At 35.8% G+C, this 18,041-nt stretch overlaps 1 protein-coding gene across 17 annotated transcripts in view; it reads right to left on the bottom strand.

Moving 5' to 3' along the window:
* LOC105483467 (uncharacterized) overlaps window positions 1-18,041 on the bottom strand; it is a 573,731-nt gene that overhangs the window by 404,173 nt on the left and 151,517 nt on the right. For all 17 annotated transcript variants that reach the window (XR_011622692.1, XR_011622689.1, XR_011622700.1 and 14 more), the window contains one exon: window positions 14,389-14,448. Coding sequence is in view for 3 of the 17 variants with exons in the window: in XM_071095500.1 (XP_070951601.1) it covers window positions 14,389-14,448 (60 nt within the window). In the remaining 14 variants the exon portion in view is untranslated. The remainder of the gene's footprint in view (window positions 1-14,388; window positions 14,449-18,041) is intronic.

Raw genomic sequence — 18,041 nt, 5'->3', positions numbered from 1 at the left:
TTTTTATCCAGTCCTCTTATTTTCAGAGACAAAATCTGAGACCCTAAAAGACTAAATGACATATGTACAGCTGATGTACCTAGATAGTAGCAGTGTACATTCCTAGCAAGGCAATGAAACCCAGCCATACCAGGCTTTAGTTTGTGGATATTTTATTTTATTTTATTATTTTATTTTATTTTATTTTTTAGACAGAGTCTCCCTTTGTCACCAGGTTGGAGTGCAGTGGCACGATCTCAGCTCACTGCAACCTCCACCTCTCGGGTTCTAGTGATTCTCCTGCCTCAGTCTCCCGAGTAGCTGGGATTACAGATGGTTGCCACCATGCCTGACTAATTTTTGTATTTTCAGTAGAGACAGGGTTTCACCATGTTGGCCAAGCTGGGCCTCGAACTCCTGACCTCAAGTGACCCATCTGCCTCGGCTTCTCAAACTGCTGAAATTACACACATGAGCCACTGTGCCCTGTCTAGTTTGTGGCTCTTCTAATTTTGTTTTATGGCTAATTTCTTTATTCTACTAAATATATGTTTTAGGCATCAATTATTTAATACAAATTTATCAGTAACAAAAAATAAGCTCATAGGTAGAAATTTTTACATATAATTGAAGAATTTAAAAGCTGAAAGTTTTCAAAAGTTTTTTTTTAAATACTGTATTTTAATTACCTTTATTTACTTTTACTTAGAACAGAAAGGATATGTTAAGAAAATTACAAATTTCTAGCAGGAAAAGTGAAAGCTAATTTTAGTTATTCAGCAATATCAAGTGTGTATAGAAGATATAATTTAGAAAGCTAAAATAGAGCCTTTCTTTTAAAAATTACATTTAAAAATTATATTTAAAATATATTGTGTGTTTTCCAAAACAGAAATAGATCTCTTAATTTACGCACACATAGAACCTAAACTTGGGGGAAGGGTTAATATACCCTAATGAGATCTAAGCTGCCTATAAACACAGTAAATTATTCTTGTAAAAACTCAGCCTGCAAAGGACACAAACTCATCCTTTTTTATGGCTGCATAGTATTCCATGGTGTATATGTGCCACATTTTCTTAATCCAGTCTGTCACTGATGGACATTTGGGTTGATTCCAAGTCTTTGCTATTGTGAATAGTGCCCCAATAAACATACGTGTGCATGTGTCTTCATAGCAGCATGATTTATAATCCTTTGGGTATATACCCAGTAATGGGATGGTTGGGTCATATGGTACATCTAGTTCTAGATCCTTGAGGAATCGCCATACTGTTTTCCATAATGGTTGAACTAGTTTACAATCCCACCAACAGTGTAAAAGTGTTCCTATTTCTCCACATCCTCTCCAGCACCTGTTGTTTCCTGACTTTTTAATGATCACCATTCTAACTGGTGTGAGATGATATCTTATTGTGGTTTTGATTTGCATTTCTCTGATGGCCAGTGATGATGAGCATTTTTTCATGTGTCCTTTGTAGGGACATGGATGCAGCTGGAAACCATCATTCTTAGCAAACTATCACAAGAACAGAAAACCAAACACCGCATGTTCTCACTCATAGGTGGGAACTGAACAATGAGATCACTTGGACTCGGGAAGGGGGACATCACACACCGGGGCCTATCACGGGGAGGGGGGAGGGGGGAGGGGGGAGGGGGGAGGGGGGGAGGGATTGCATTGGGAGTTATACCTGATGTAAATGACGAGTTGATGGGTGCTGGCGAGTTGATGGGTGCAGCACACCAACATGGCGCAAGTATACATATGTAACAAACCTGCACGTTATGCACATGTACCCTAGAACTTAAAGTATAATAATAATAAAAAATAAATAAATAAATAAATAAATAAAACTCAGCCTGTCAAATGGTCAGAACCATCCCTAGCAGCAACAGAATCTTGTCACTAAAACTCAAATTACTCACCAACACTTCTGAGGTTACTGGAGTGAAACCATCTCAACAAAAACTGGTTTTTCACTAAGTTTGTGTTCTTGGATGCTTTGTCTATTACATATAGGCTTCCTTAGGAGATGCAAGAATTTTATAAAGCCTATCTGATAAAAACACACAGAATCACCAACTTCTTGTGGTTGAAAGTAAATTATTTTCAACGAGAAACTACATTTAAAAACACATCCAAATGTAATAATGATAACTATTTCTTTCCTTTATTGTAATATTATGAAGTGTAGATTCAAATATATTTAATTTGAATTGAAAATATGCTTGGTTTTGAGATAGGGAAAAGGAATAATCATAGGATTCTTTAATTTTTTTTTTAAAAAGGGTATTAAAATCCAGTACCTCACTAATATTTCAAAAGACGTTTTATTCTTGTAACAAAATGCCTCTTTTAAAGGAGTCACAGTCTATTTTTTTCTGCAACCCCTCGAGGAACTGCAGACAGCCGAGAATGAAATAAAGGTTGGTTTCATAGACATTGAATTAGAATATTAAATCAGTGTGTCTAATTCACATAGAACAATGCCTTTTGGACAAAAAGGAAACCCCAAACCACAGGACCTTATATCTGTACACAAAGTTTTCATCACATTTACTGTGCGAATATTAAATCATTTTCTTTAAAAAATGAGATTTCACTAAAAAAATTCGAATTTTGCAAATTTTTCTATCCATCTATTTATCTATCAATAATAGATGGATGTGAAAATATAAACATTATAAGATATACTTATAATTTTAAAGTTATAATTTGTTTAAATGAAACTGATATTTTATCTAAATATAACATTCCTCTATCAAAACATGTTTCTACCAGAATAAATATGTTAAATTCCTCATATATTTTTCTTAAAAAGTCAGCTAAAACTTGTGAATAATCTACCAATTAAGTAATATCTCCTTAATAAATTCTATGTTCTTCACGTAAAAATTTTTTCACAACTAACCACATATAAACTTTCATTATATTCATATTCAAAAAAATTGGCAATGTAGAGTTTACATTGGAACTAGATACATTTAAGTTTATAATTTTAAAAACACAGCAGTAGAAATTCAGAATTTTTATCTTGATCTTTAAGAAAGAAACTCATTATTAAGCCAACCAAAATCTTGTTGCATTTTCATGTATTCCTCATACATTTATATATCACTAAGAAATATAAAATGTTTCATATCTGTGAATGTTGACATTATAGAGCTAATAAACCTACAAGTTCCTCTAAATGACAGATATTGCAATAACTTAGTATAGAATAGGGTACTTTAGAAGCTTGAACCCTAAAATGAATATTCTCAAAATATTTATTCTGGATATTTAAAAGCACTTTTGTAATTTGTTCAGGGGATACAATTTTATTTGAAAATATTATAAAGTAAAAAATTTCAGCCGGGAGTACTAATAACACCTCACATAATTAACCATCTAACCATCTAACATGGTTAAACGTGTTCACAGGAATGAATGTAAATAAATGTAGATACTCAAAAATTCTTCTGTGCCCTGATAAATATTTATCCTTGTCTTTTGTCATAAGGTCTATTACCTGCAATCTCACCACAGAGGGAGGTGGGAAGGGGCACCCCCAAGAAGGTCCGCTAGATCAAGGTAGTGAACTAGTTGTTTCTGGACGGAAAACATTTAATTAAGATCATTTCCGATTTTGTGTCTCCCTCTGTGCAGATGAAAAGGCTCACTGTAGGGAAGAAAAAGGGCCCCCCATTGGCTGTAAACAGGATAGAACAAATATCCTGCAGCTCCAAACAAGGAAACCCAGGCCCCCCTGCTGGCTGGTAATGGGGAGGAAGTTATCTCCTACAGACTTCAGAGATAAGTCCAAGAAAGGCATGTTGGTGTGAGACTCATGGGCACACTGTGAAGAAAGAGGAAACAGAGCTAAATCATTCATTATGGCTTAGTTCCACCGTTGTCTCATGATGCAGACAGATTCCTGAACACAAAATGGTTGGGACTCTACATATCAAAAATCATGGCTGTTATCTTTCTAAAGTGTGTGTGGAGTGACAGGGGCACTAATCCTTCTGATAGCTTAGCAGCAGAGTCATATATCTATAAACTTCTTTTGTGCACCCAATGATGAATATTATGTTATTACATCACATTTATGAAAAAGATGGTGTTTTTCCATTGAATCACAAACATTAAATTATCACAATAAATTAAATTATCACAACACATCACTTTATTATATGTCCTTTAATGAAGAAAATATAATGGATTCTACATGTTCCCAAACCATCAAACATTGAGAGGCATAGTTTGGCAGCCCAATTTATAGTTTTGAGCCACACTGTTTTACGAAATTAGAATGATACTTTTATGGAAAACCTGACTCATCCTTCATTTGACAGCATCTTTGGAAAGTTATAGAAAATGAGTTTGAAAAACCTGACACATTATGAGTCTATCCAACAATGTTTGCTTCCAGGAAGATTTTCTATTTCATCTCTGAGTTTTTAAGTCCATGCTCATAGGAAAAAATATAATTATAAGTAATGTTTGATTCATTAAGTCTTCTGACTTCTTCCTATTTAAAATAAGTAAATAAATAGATGCCACCATTTTGGTGTAGGAAAATTGCATTAGTAACCCTCCCCATTGAGCTGGGTCTGGTGGCACCTGCCTAGAATCCTACCTACTTGGGAGGCTGAGGCAGGAGGATCATTTGAGCCCAGGAGTTCAAGTCCAGCCTGGGCAACATAGTGAGACTCTGTCTCAGGAAACAAACAAACAACAACAACAACAACAACAACAACAACAAATTCTCCCCTTTGGCTGAGCTTTGCATTTGGAAAACTTCCCTTCTGTCCCTTCAGAAATTGTTCATTAGCAGATTGTTCTTGTTTTTGCTTTTTCTCTATATTGTCGGTGGAAACATTGGAATTTCTGATAAATCCTATTGAGAAACAACATCATTCTGAGTGATATAAATATGGTGTCCAGTGGCAATGATTTGCTTCATTTTTCAACTTAACAGAATATTTTTTAGTGAAAATGTAAAGGTGGACTGAAGGTAGGAATAATTTTTAACACTAAAAAATATTGTTTAAAGCAAAGTGTAAAAGAAAAACTGATGGTAATAGTTATAAATTTACACATTTAAACCTAAGAATCTATGCTTGTCATAAACTGACTCTTTGTTTGATTATAAAATAAAGTAGCAATTATGTAAAAGGATCATAGAATGTAAAGTAGCAGAACACAGTACAGGTTTCATATCAATGAAATATATGGAGACATAATTATGCTATAAAGACATAATGAACCTGATCCCTCTTCTCACTAGCTGTGGGTGTATAGTGACGCTGTCCAGGCATTCTGATTCTCGGCTTCCTATCTGAGAAGGTGCAATGATAAGATGCTACCTTCCTTACAATACAGGCTTATGTTGAGAAGAAAAAGATACACTGTCATTCAGTATCTCATCCATCAGAAGGCGTCTGTGGGTCTCTCTCGGACTCATTGACAAACACTCCAATTCTCCTCTCCTCCCGGGCACATAGTAGGAATGTACTTCCTCCCCCTTTAAAATGAGAAGTACCCACGTGACCTGTGTTAACAGTGAACTACTGTTCATCAGTGTCCCTTTCTTCCCTGTAACATGAGTCAATATGGTGCCTCCCTGAGTCTGGGCTGCAAGTACCTGTAACATGCAGAGCACCCCTTGCTCTACAGATGAAAAGTAAACCTGCCGAGTCTGGTGACTCACGCCTGTAAATCTAGTACCTTGTGAGGCCAAGGTGAACAGATCACTCAAGGTTAGCAGTTCGAAATCAGCCTGACCAACATGGTGAAACCCTGCCTCTACTAGAAATACAAAAAATGGCCGGGCATGGTGGCAGGTGCCTGTAATCCTAGCTACTCAGGAGGATGAGGCACAAGAATCACTTGAACCTGGGAGGCACAGGCTTCAGTGAGCCGAGATCATGACACTGCACTCCAGCCTGGGCAACAGAGCAAGACTCTGTCAAAAAAAAAAAAAAAGAAGGGAAAAGTAAACCCTTGTCGAGATAAACCAGTGAAATGTAGGGATGGTTTATTACTGCAGCATAGTCTATAGCAATCTGACTCACAAAATATATACATTCCAAAGGTTAAAATTATAAAGGTGATGCCCAAAGAACAAAAAATAAATATAAAATCTTTCTTGCCACAGTTTCTCTTCTAGATACACAGTATGATGAGATTGTCATCTCACTTATGCCCCATTTTTGAGGCCCACAGTTCTAACTACCAATGTCGACACTCTAATGTTTTTCTGTTACCCACTCATGTTCATAACAGGAAAATTAAATTGAATCATAAATTAACTGTGCAAATATTTTTACAGAGACAAAAATGGGAGCACTACTAAATCTTAACTTTCTTGAACCAAAACTTCAATAAAACTGAAACTTTCAATTATAAACTGATGTTTAAAGAAGTAAATTTTATATCAAAAAAAAAATCTGGGAATGTCTCCATCAAAGTCCATGTTCAAAACAAATAAATATGACTCAAATGACCACATGCTATGTACATGAAAGTGATTTGCAAACTACTATATCATATAAAATGGAAATTTCATGAAAAATAGTAACCATTAATAAGATGACAACTGTGACTTAAATTCCATACTTTAAATTGACCAACCTTTGTGAACATTTTTCAGTCTTTACTCAAAATGCAGCAGACATACCACACAGATGTGTTTTTATGATGTGTCTTAGTAAAGATGTACGCCTATAAGGCTGTGGCATGTCTATATTTGCAAAAAGCTATTTGGGAGTACTTCTTTTACTGGACTTCCTCTGACATAATTTATACACCTCAAGGCTTTTCAATGGATGTATTCAAGGCTTCATTACTTGTAATTTTTTTTTTTTTCTTGAGACAGAATCTCACTCTGTTGCCAGGCTGGAGTGCAGTGGCATGATTATGGCTCACTGCAGCCTAGATATCCCGGGCTCAAGTGATCCTCCCACCTCAGCCTCTCAAGTATCTGGGGCTACAGGAGCGCACCACCACGGTTGGCTAATTATTTTGTATTTTTTGTAGAGATGGGGTTTTGCCATGTTGCCTAAGCTACATTACTTGTAATTAAAGAGAAAACATATTCAATTAAAATAGAAGAACAGGCCAGGTATGGTGGCTCACACCTGTAACCCCAGCACTTTAGGAGACGGAGGCAGGAGGATTGCTTGAGGACAGGAGTTCAAGACCAGCCTGAGCAACGTAGGAAGACCCTGTCTATACAAAAAATAAAAATTAGCCAGATGTGATATCACACACCTGTAATCCAAGCTACTCGGGAAGCTGAAGCTGGAGGACGGCTTGGGCCCAGAAGGTTGAGGCTGGAGTGAGCCATGATCTCACTACTGCACTTTAGCCAGCCTGGGTGACAGAGTAAGACCCTGTCTCTAAAAAATATGTTCTCATATATATATATAGGCACACACATGTATATATATATACACACACACACGTATATATAAATAAAAGCATGAGAACAATTATTTGTAAGAACTTGCCATATTCAAAGCACTTACTGTATCCAAACTAGAAGCTCTCAATGCTGAATTCACATTAGGATCACCTGGGAGGTTTCTAATAAATATCAGAGGCTGAGCCCCACTTAAGACCAATTACATTAGAATATCTGCAAATGGGACCTGAGTATTTGCACCCTCCCACTTTTCCCCTTCCCAGCCCCAAGTAGGGGCATTAATGGGTCATATGATAAGTGTATGGTTTCCTTTTTTTTTTTTTAAGACTGCATATATTTAAAGTGTATAATTTGAGAAGTTTTGGCATAGGTAGATACATGTAAGCTATCAGTAAAATCAAGATTTATCACCCATACATGATTATTTGTTAATCTTCTGCAGTGTTTCTAAGTTGCGGCCAAAGTTGAGAAACAGGGGGCTTCAGGGAGAAAAAGAGGTAAGTTGTGATCCCTCTCTCTAATCACATAACACCATTTGTGTGAGAGCAGCAATTAGATAATTCTAGCTAAAATACAAGGGAGACTAAAAAGGTCTAAATACAGAAACAAGCATTATGTCTTGAGATACTCAAGAAAAAAGTAATAGGATGAGAAAAAAAACCCATTTAGAGTTAGCCATGGCCAATTACATATAACCTGATGAATGACATATTTCTATTTGCATATAAAAAAATCATTTATATTTTACAACATTGTTATATGACAAAACACTCATCATATTCAACATTTGAATAACTGTTACTTTGAAATAAAAATTTAAAATATTTTTGAAAACTTTCTTTTAATAAAAATAGCTATCTTTCCTTTGCATTGTATAAATACAACAGTCTTTCAAAACAATATTTAAAATATATCCCAGTGAAAGTGGATCAATGTTAATTTTGCTGTTAAATATAATTACCTCTCTATAGAGAAATACTTATTAGAGGATATTTCAGAATTTTGTTTATTTAAATATTCAAGAAAGCCTAAATCAAGCAAAATTTTATCTTACTTTTAATATTCAGACAGTTATTTTAACTCTTCCTGTACGTAATTTGATTCGACCTGGCTCTCTTGTCATAATTAAAGTTATGATGAATGACTTTGTCATGTTTATTTGTATATATTTATTGCTACAGTTGTTTCCCGTCAGTCACTGACTAACTCCATGAACTTGGTAATTAATTCAGTCTCTTTGGCACTTTATGCAAAGTGGACATTGGGTTAGATGCACTCAGGAAAATCACTACCCTATGTATCAATAGGGTTTTATAATTACATATTCAGAAACTTGCCCTCATATGATAGGAACCGTCCTAACATTTAGAAAAGGGATGTTTTAAGCCCCTCGCTCTCACATAGTGTTTCTTAAATGTAAACAGTACAGCCCCTCTTTGGAAGAAAAGTGTTCACAGATCTTCTGTGAGGGCCGAAATTAGTTTTTATAAGTTTAAATGAAAAACTGCATTTGAATTCCTGAGGCTTTTAATCTTCTAAAACTATAAAATCTAGAGAAATGAATACAATATAAACAAAGCCATGAAACAAAATTTATAGCTCTCCCCACTCAATTGAACTGGAAAGTTGAATATTTTATTTTTCAAGACCTGGGAGAAGAATGTCTTGATACTAAGTCAATTGAGAATAATGTTTACTTCACGTATGTTTGAAAAATCTTGCAACCGTTGTACATTTAATCTAGTTTCCTTAATGAATGGAATGGTCAACCAATCTATTCTTTAGTTCAAAAAATTTGTCACTGACAATGTTTGCAGAATACTACGTATCACATTATTAAGAGTAAATAAATACACCTTGACATTTAGAAAGAAGTAACTAAGAACAAACAGTTACAATTTTAAAAAGGTAATTGTAAAGGCTTAAAATTTGACTCAAAACTTTCAACTATACAAAAGTATAACAAGGAAAGTCTATCCTGGCTGCTTTTCATACGATAAAGACTAGGAGAAAGACTACAATCTCTATTTGAGCCAAGTTGTATGAAGCAGCTACTAAATTCGTTCACTCTCTCTCCATCTGAAGTCTTCCATGAGGCACTCATGACTCTATTTCTAACCTTAATTTTGGAGGTTACAAATCAAGTATCCAATTACATGCTTTTCTTAAAAAAACGTGAAAATTGCATCCTTATAAATACTTCAATATAGATACCTCAGGAAAAATCATAATTATACACCCTTAGAGGTAAATTACATGTATGCAATCAGTTTGGAATCAAGTCAGAATAATCTGCTTCTATCAATAAGAATTACAGTTCATCATGTCTTTTAAATTCCTACTCAGGACACAAACCATTGTTTACCTAAGTTGGCGCAGATTCGGGTGTAGTAAATCTCATAGTATTAAACAGCTACAACTATTATTCTAAACAAGTCCCTGATACTTCAGGTCTCAACATTCAGGAAACATAGCTTAGACTAGGTCATTTCTAAGTTGTATTTATGAATTCCATTTCCATGGTATTCTAATACAAAACTTCAAGAGTGCCAGTAAGTTATCAAGTAAACAATGTCTTCTCCTCGGTCTGACCCACTCAGGTAATTGATCATACACTCCTGCTTAGTCTAGCCCTTTGTCTTTTCAAAATAATGACCAGAAAACATTGATTGAATACCCACTATGTGTCAGAACATAATCTAAGTATGAAGAAGCCGTAATGCACATTAATTAGATGTGATTAAATTCAGGGGAATGAAGATGATGTAGATGGAGAAGGGGAATAAATTGAGAAGAAATAAACTTGGTACTGGGCTGTGAAGAAAACCGAATGTATCATGAGGATTTGGGTTTTTTCCTCTAAGCAAAGCAAAATCAAAATCAAAAGCAATGGGTGACTGTCATGATCATATGCAAATTTTAGGAATAACTCTGATAGGAATGTAGTTGATGGACAAAAGGGGTAGGGATGTAAAAGTAAGAAGGGTTTATAAAAAATCAAAAAGCTTATGTTGTGGTTCTAAAACTGAGATAATAAATACAAACGTAAAGAGAAGTTTGGGATAAATGTAAAGATGTAATCAATAGGACTTTTATGAAGTTTGGTTAAAGATAGGACAGAGTAAAGATATAGCATAAAATATTAATTAAATAAAGATTACATATTGACAGGTTATTAAGTTTCTAGCATAGATTAGTATCAGCCATCACCCAGGATAGGAAAAAGTAGGAGAGGTAGGTTAGGATAAAGACTGAGCTCAATAAAGTTTTGGTTGTCTTCAGGTCATTGAATCAAAAATATATCAATGTCAGCTGGAGATGCTGAACTTTGGAGAATTCAAGCAAAAGATTAAGAGCTCTTTCGTATGGAGGTTAAAGGTCCTATCTCTTGTAGGGAGATAGCTTTTTCTACCTCTTAGCATGGTGCCTAGCAGATAGTTGGTTTTCAAAAATGTTTGATGGCTGGCGGGATGAATGCTATATCTCTAATTCTGGTAGAAATTTGTCTTGGCTTTTACAAGCTATATCAAAGTTTCTAAAAATAAAAGTGGGGGATAAAATTCATGAGACAAGAAAGTCATTATATTTTACTTTTAAGAAGTTAACGTCACAGAAGGTCACAAAAGGACTGAGAAGGAAAGCTGATGGAGGAAATGGACTGGATGACGGTAAAGTAGAAGATGGTGGGAATTGCCTTGGGAAAGAATAACAACACTAAACACTTCCTTCAAAGACTGGAAGATATTTCTAAACGTCAGCTTTCCAAAAGTAGAAATGCTGAACTAAACAGATCCTTAAATCTTATATTTGGCCTTAGTCTTACCCCACTGTAGTTGATCTTTCACACCCTCAAAAATTCATCTTCCTATGTAGGGTCTACTCACATAACTCACCAGCTTATATTTAATAGTTTTATGCCTAGTGTATAAATCCAAATGGATCACTTGGGCATTTTAAGAATTTGCACAAACTAGCCTCATCTCTGTCCAGCAAATAGAATATAAGAACATGAAATTTGAATATTATGATGATTTGTGCTAAATTGATAGAACTATATCCAAATAAGTCCATGACAAGGATTACGTGTTGTTTTCAAATATTTCAAAAGTATTTTAAAAATCAATCATAGTCAAACCCTGGTGTATACAACCTGGTACACTTAGAAATATTTTCATAGAAATAAATCTCAGAATTTTAAAAATGGTATGAGAAATAGACTAGGTTTTGGACAGCTGTGATGGCTCATACCCAAGATTGTGGGTTTACGGGAATGAGGGCAAGGAACACCTGGCCCGTCCAGGGCGGAAAACTGCTTAAAGGCATTCTTAAACCACAAACAATTAGCATGAGCGATCTGTGTCTTTAAGGGTGTGTTCCTGCTGCAGTTAACTAGCCCAACCTATTCCTTTAATTCGGCCCATCCCTTCATTTCTCATAAGGGATACTTTTAGTTAATTTAGTACCTATAGAAACAATGCTGATGACTGGTTTGCTGTTAATAAATATGTGGGTAAATCTCTGTTTGGGGCTCTCAGCTCTGAAGGCTGTGAGACCCCTGATTTCCCACTTCACACCTCTATATTTCTGTGTGTGTGTCTTTAATTCCTCCAGCGCCGCTGGGTTAGGGTCTCCCTGACCGAGCTGGTCTCAGCATATATATAACTCCACAGAAAATGTTGTAAAGTTCAACGTGAATATAACATCCTTAATAGTATCACATAGATATCAAGCAATAAAAAATAGTATATATTGTCAGGCCTCTGAGCCCAAGCCAAGCCATCGCATCCCCTGTGACTTGCACGTATAGGCCCAGATGGCCTGAAGTAACTGAAGAATCACAAAAGAAATGCAAATGCCCTGCCCTGCCTTAACCAATGACATTCCACCACAAAAGAAGTGAAAATGGCTGGTCCTTGCCTGAAGCAATGACATTATCCTGTGAAATTCCTTTTCCTGGCTCATCCTGGCTCAAAAAGCTTCCCCACTGAGCACCTTGTGACCTCCACTCCTGCCCGCCAGAGAACAAGCCCCTTTGACTGTAATTTTCCTTTACCTACCCAAATCCTATATAACGGCCCCACCCTTATCTCCCTTTACTGACTCTCTTTTCGGACTCAGCCCGCCTGCACCCAGGTGAAATAAACAGCCATGTTGCTCACACAAAGCCTGTTTGGTGGTCTCTTCACACGGACGGGCATGACATATATCATTCTTTCTTTGGAATATTCTTTAAAATTCTCAAGTAAACAAAAAGGAATTGAGCTAAGGTACGTAATAAAAGTAAGCTTCCAGCTATGCAAGAGGAACATAATATTAGCAAATCTGCTGACCGAGAGAGGAGAACCAAATCATCTTCTCAAGAGATATTAAAACATTAATTTATATGTAATCGAGATTTATAGAACATCAACAGAAACTTCTGATAATCAAATATAGTTAAGAATAGAATTACGTCTTAAGAAAAAGAATAAAACTTACACAAATAGTCAACACAGTACTCAAATTACAATCATGAAAGTCATTCCTAATAAAATCAGAAAGAATAAAGAATTATTCAGTTATTTCATGTTACACTGAAAGACATAGCCAAGGCAATAAGTAGTGAACTCAAAATTGATAAAAGTATGATGCTAAAAAGGAAAAAAATAAAAGTATCTAAAATTGTTATTATTTTTAGAAAATATGATTTTCTATCTGGAACCACAAAATAACTAACTGAAGAATAATTACCTTTAGTAGAAAGCTAAATGAGACATAAGAATACAAAATATGCACATCTTAAGAATTCCAAAAAATAATTCAAATACTATAGATAATTTTGTAATATCTCACTTACGAGCTAGGCACTGCTCTATACACCTAACTTGTATCAACATATTTCATCCTCAAGACAACCCCATCAGCTAGGTATGTATTAGTAGCTCCATTTTGCAGATGAGAAAGGAAAGCCTAGAGGGAGTAAAGGATTTGCCCAAGTTCACACAGAGAACAGGTGTTGGAGCAGGCATTTATACCCAAGCAGAGGAAGTGGGGTCAGGGGAGGCGAATCTGCATTTCACATCATCATCACACTCGTTTCTTGAATTTTTACAGTAGGTTGTGTGTTCGTATACTGAAAACATTCACCAGTTTATACAAAAGGTTAACAGGTTGCATTAGGTGGTGAGAATATTTTTTTATTTATATTTATGGGCATCTAATTTATCTACCCGTTATGAACATAATATCATTTGTAATAAGAAAAAATATAATAAATGCAATTTTGAAGCACATTGCTTGGGTTATGAGCTCAGATGGAGAACTATCTGTATTTTAGACAACTCCCTTATGTTCAACAGCATTAAAAGACTTTGCACCATCTGACTGACAGTGTGATTGTCCCAAACTTAAGCATAAAGTTTTGAGGGAGATAGTTCTTGCCACATAATTATAAAGAAGAAGAATGACTTCAAGTATCCTACCTCAAAACTCGAGAAAACAAACTCTTAATGAAGATGATCCCCAAAGTGAAGATAGACTAGCTTATCAAAGTTTCAAATGTATGAAGGTACTGAATTGGATATCATTTCAAAACACAGTTAATTATGTATCTATGGAAGGCTATAGGTTGTATTTTTATAATTTCACTATAAGAAAATAAATGATACATAATTATCTGAAAAGATAGTTTTATGTGTATATTCTGATATACAATTCTCCCTCTATATTGTTTACAAAATGTTTTCCAGTAGTCTATTTTCAGAAATTTTGCCTTTTACCAGATTTTCGAGTAAAGTGATTAAATAATTCCCAGGCTTACATGCCATATATTTACATCTCAGAATTACAATTTTTAAATAAAATAAAAAGAAATTATTTAGTGATTCGAGTTTTTCTTATAAAATTTTAAACATGAGTGAAGAAGAGCAAATCAAGTTTCTCATTTCAATACTCAGAAAGTTATACTAATTATGGATAAACAAATATGGTTACATAATAAGATGTTCTGCTTACCATTTGGATAGAATGCTTGCAATTTATTTGGACAATTATCCCAGTAAAATTCCTGAAGATCTGAAAAATAAGAATGATTGAGGAAGATTAATTAAACCTATTTTGTATACCATTTTATAATATATTAATTCCATGTGATCTTTGACTCATATTCATTCCAGGCTCCCACAAGGACACATTCAGGCTCATAATTTTCATTTAATGTGAATATTAAGTAAACTTAGGAAATGGTACATGTCTTTTATTTATTCACACACTCTTTTTAGTGCTAGGAGCTACCTTTCCAGCCTGACTGCACTGAACCTCAACTCTGACCTTCACGAATCACACTGTGCAGTTAAAAGAAATAATTCATTCTAAACTCTGACTTGATACTTCCCTTAAACAAAATAGATAAGACTGTACCATTAAGCTCATAATTTTTTAAAATTATATTTTAAGTTCTGGGATACATGTGCAGAATGTGCAGGTTTCTTACATAGATATACATGTGCCATAGTGGTTTCCTGCACCTATCAACCTGTCATCTACACTTGGTATTTCTCCTAATGCTATCCCTCCCCTAGCCCCCCATGCCCCGACAGGTCCCAGTGTGTGATGTTCCCCTCCCTGTGTCCATGTGTTCTCATTGTTCAACTCCCAGTTATGAGTGAGAATGTGCGGTGTTTGATTTTCTGTTCCTGTTAGTCTACTGAGAATGATCTTTCTAGATTCATCCATGTCCCTGCAAAGGACATGAACTCATCCTTTTTCATGGCTGCATAGTGTTCCATGGTGTATATGTGTGACATTTTCTTTATCCAGTCTGTCATTGATGGCCATTTGGGTTGGTTCCAAGTCTTTGCTATTGTGAACAGTGCTGTAATAAACATAGGTGTGTATGTACAGAATTATAGTAGAATGATTTATAATCCTTTGGGTATATAACCAGTAATGGGATTGCTGGGTCAAATGGTATTTCTCGTTCTAGATCCTGAAGGAATCGCCACACAGTCTTCCACAATGGTTGACCTAATTTATACTCCCACCAACAGTGTAAAAGCGTTCCTATTTCTCCACATCCTCTCCAGCATCTACTGTTTCCTGACTTTTTAATGATCGCCATTCTAACTGGCATGAGTTGGTACCTCATCATGGTTTTGATTTGCATTTCTCTAATGACCAGTGATGATGAGCTTTTCTTCATATGTTTGTTGGATGCATAAATGTCTTCTTTTGAGAAGTGTCTGTTCATATTCTTCACCCACTTTTTAATGGGGTTATTTTTTTTTCTTGTAAATTTGTTTAAATTCTTTGTAGATTCTGGATATTAGCCCTTTGTCAGGTGGATAGATTGCAAAATTTTTCTCCCATTTTGTAGGTTGCCTGTTCACTCTGAAGATAGTTTCTTCTGCTATGCAGAAGCTCTTTAGTTTTATGAGATCCCAATTGTCAATTTAGGCTTTTATTGCCATTGCTTTTGGTGCTTTAGTCATGAAGTCTTTGCCCATGCCTATGTCCTGAATGATACTGCCTAGGTTTTCTTCTAAGGTTTTTATGGTTTTAGGTCTTATGTGTAAGTCCTTAATTCATCTTGAGTTAATTTTTGTATAAGGTGTAGGGGTCCAGTTTCAGTTTTCTGCATATGGCTAGCCAGTTTTTCTAACACCATTTATTAAATAGGGAATGCTTCCCCCATTGCTAGTTTTTGTCAGGTTTGTCAAAGATCAGATGGTTGTAGATGGGTGGCGTTATTTCTGAGGCCTCTGTCCTGTTCCATTGGTCTATTTGGTACCAGTACCATGCTATTTTGGTTCCTGTAGCCATGTAGTATATTTTAAAGTCAGGTAGCATGATGCCTCCAGCTTTGTTCTTTTTGCTTAGAATTGGCTGGGCTATGCATGCTCCTTTTGGGTTCCATATGAAATTTAAAGTAGTTTTTTCTAATTCTGTGAAGAAAGTCAGTGGTAGCTTGATGGAAATAGCATTGAATCTATAAATTACTTTGGGTGTATGGCCATTTTCATGATATCGATTCTTCCTATCCATGAGCATGGAATGTTTTTCCATTTGTTTGTGTCCTCTCTTATATCCTTGAGCAGTGGTTTGTAGTTCTCCTTGAAGAGGTCCTTCACATCCCTTGTAAATAGGATTCCTAGGTATTTTATTCTCTTTGTAGCAGTTGTGAATGGGAGTTCACTCATGATTTGTCTCTCTGTTTGTCTATTATTGGTGTCTAGGAATGATTGTGATTTTTGCACGTTGATTTTGTATCCTGAGACTTTGCTGAAGTTGTTTATTTGCTTAAGGAAACTTTGGACTGAGACGATGGGTTATTCTAAATATACAATCACGTCAGCTGCAAACAGAGACAATCTGACTTCCTCTCTTCCTGTTTGAATACCTTTATTTCTTTCTCTGGCCTGATTGCTCTAACCAGAACTTCCAATATTATTTTGAGTAGGAGTGATGAGAGAGGGCATCCTTGTCTTGTGCCAGTTTTTAAAGGGAATGCTTCCAGCTTTGACCCATTCAGTATATTAGCTGTGGGTTTGTACAAATAGCTCTTATTTTTTTGAGATATGTTCCATCAATACCTAGTTTATTGAGAGTTTTTAGCGTGAAGGGCTGTTGAATTTTATCAAAGGCCTTTTCTGCAACTATTGAGATAATCATGTGTTTTTTGTCATTGGTTCTGTTTATGTGATGGATTACGTTTATTGATTTGCATATGTTGAACCAGCCTTCTATCTCAGGGATGTAGCCAACTTGATTGTGGATGAACTTTTTGATGTGCTGCTGGATTCGGTTTGGCAGTATTTTATTAAGGATTTTTGCATCAATGTTCATCAGGGATATTGGCCTGAAATTTTCTTGTCTTTTTGTTGTGTCTCTGCCAGGTTTTGTTATGAGGATGGTGCTGACCTCATAAAATGAGTTCAGGAAGAGTCCCTCTTTTTCTATTGTTTGAAATAGTTTCAGAAGGAATGGTACCAGCTCCTCATTGTACCTCTGGTAGAATTTGGCTGTGACTGCTTCTGGTCCTGGGCTCTTTTGGTTGGTAGGGTATTAATTACTGCCTCACTTTCAGAGCTTGTTATTGTTCTATTCAGTGATTCGATTTATTCCTGGTTTAGTCTTGAGAGGGCATATGTGTCCAGGAACTTATCCATTTTTTCTTTTTTATTTATTTTATTTTATTTTTATTTTTTTTAATTTTTTTTTTTTTTTTTGAGACGGAGTCTCGCTCTGTCGCCCAGGCTGGAGTGCAGTGGCCGGATCTCAGCTCACTGCAAGCTCCGCCTCCCGGGTTCACGCCATTCTCCTGCCTCAGCCTCCCGAGTAGCTGGGACTACAGGCGCCCACCACCTCGCCCGGCTAGTTTTTTGTATTTTTTTAGTAGAGACGGGGTTTCACCGTGTTAGCCAGGATGGTCACGATCTCCCGACCTCGTGATCCGCCCGTCTCGGCCTCCCAAAGTGCTGGGATTACAGGCTTGAGCCACCGCGCCCGGCCTATCCATTTTTTCTAGATTTTCTAGTTTATTTACATAAAGGTGTTTATAGTATTCTCTGATGGTAGTTTGTATTCCTATGGGATCAGTGATGATATCTCCTTTGTCATTTTTTATTGTGTCTATTTGATTCTTCTCTCTTTTCTTCATTACCCTGGCT

Source organism: Macaca nemestrina, chromosome 4 (genome assembly GCF_043159975.1).
Source record: "Macaca nemestrina isolate mMacNem1 chromosome 4, mMacNem.hap1, whole genome shotgun sequence".
Taxonomy (NCBI): Eukaryota; Metazoa; Chordata; class Mammalia; order Primates; family Cercopithecidae; genus Macaca; species Macaca nemestrina.
Note: the sequence above shows the minus strand (reverse complement) of the source record. Positions and strands in the feature narration are given on the sequence as shown.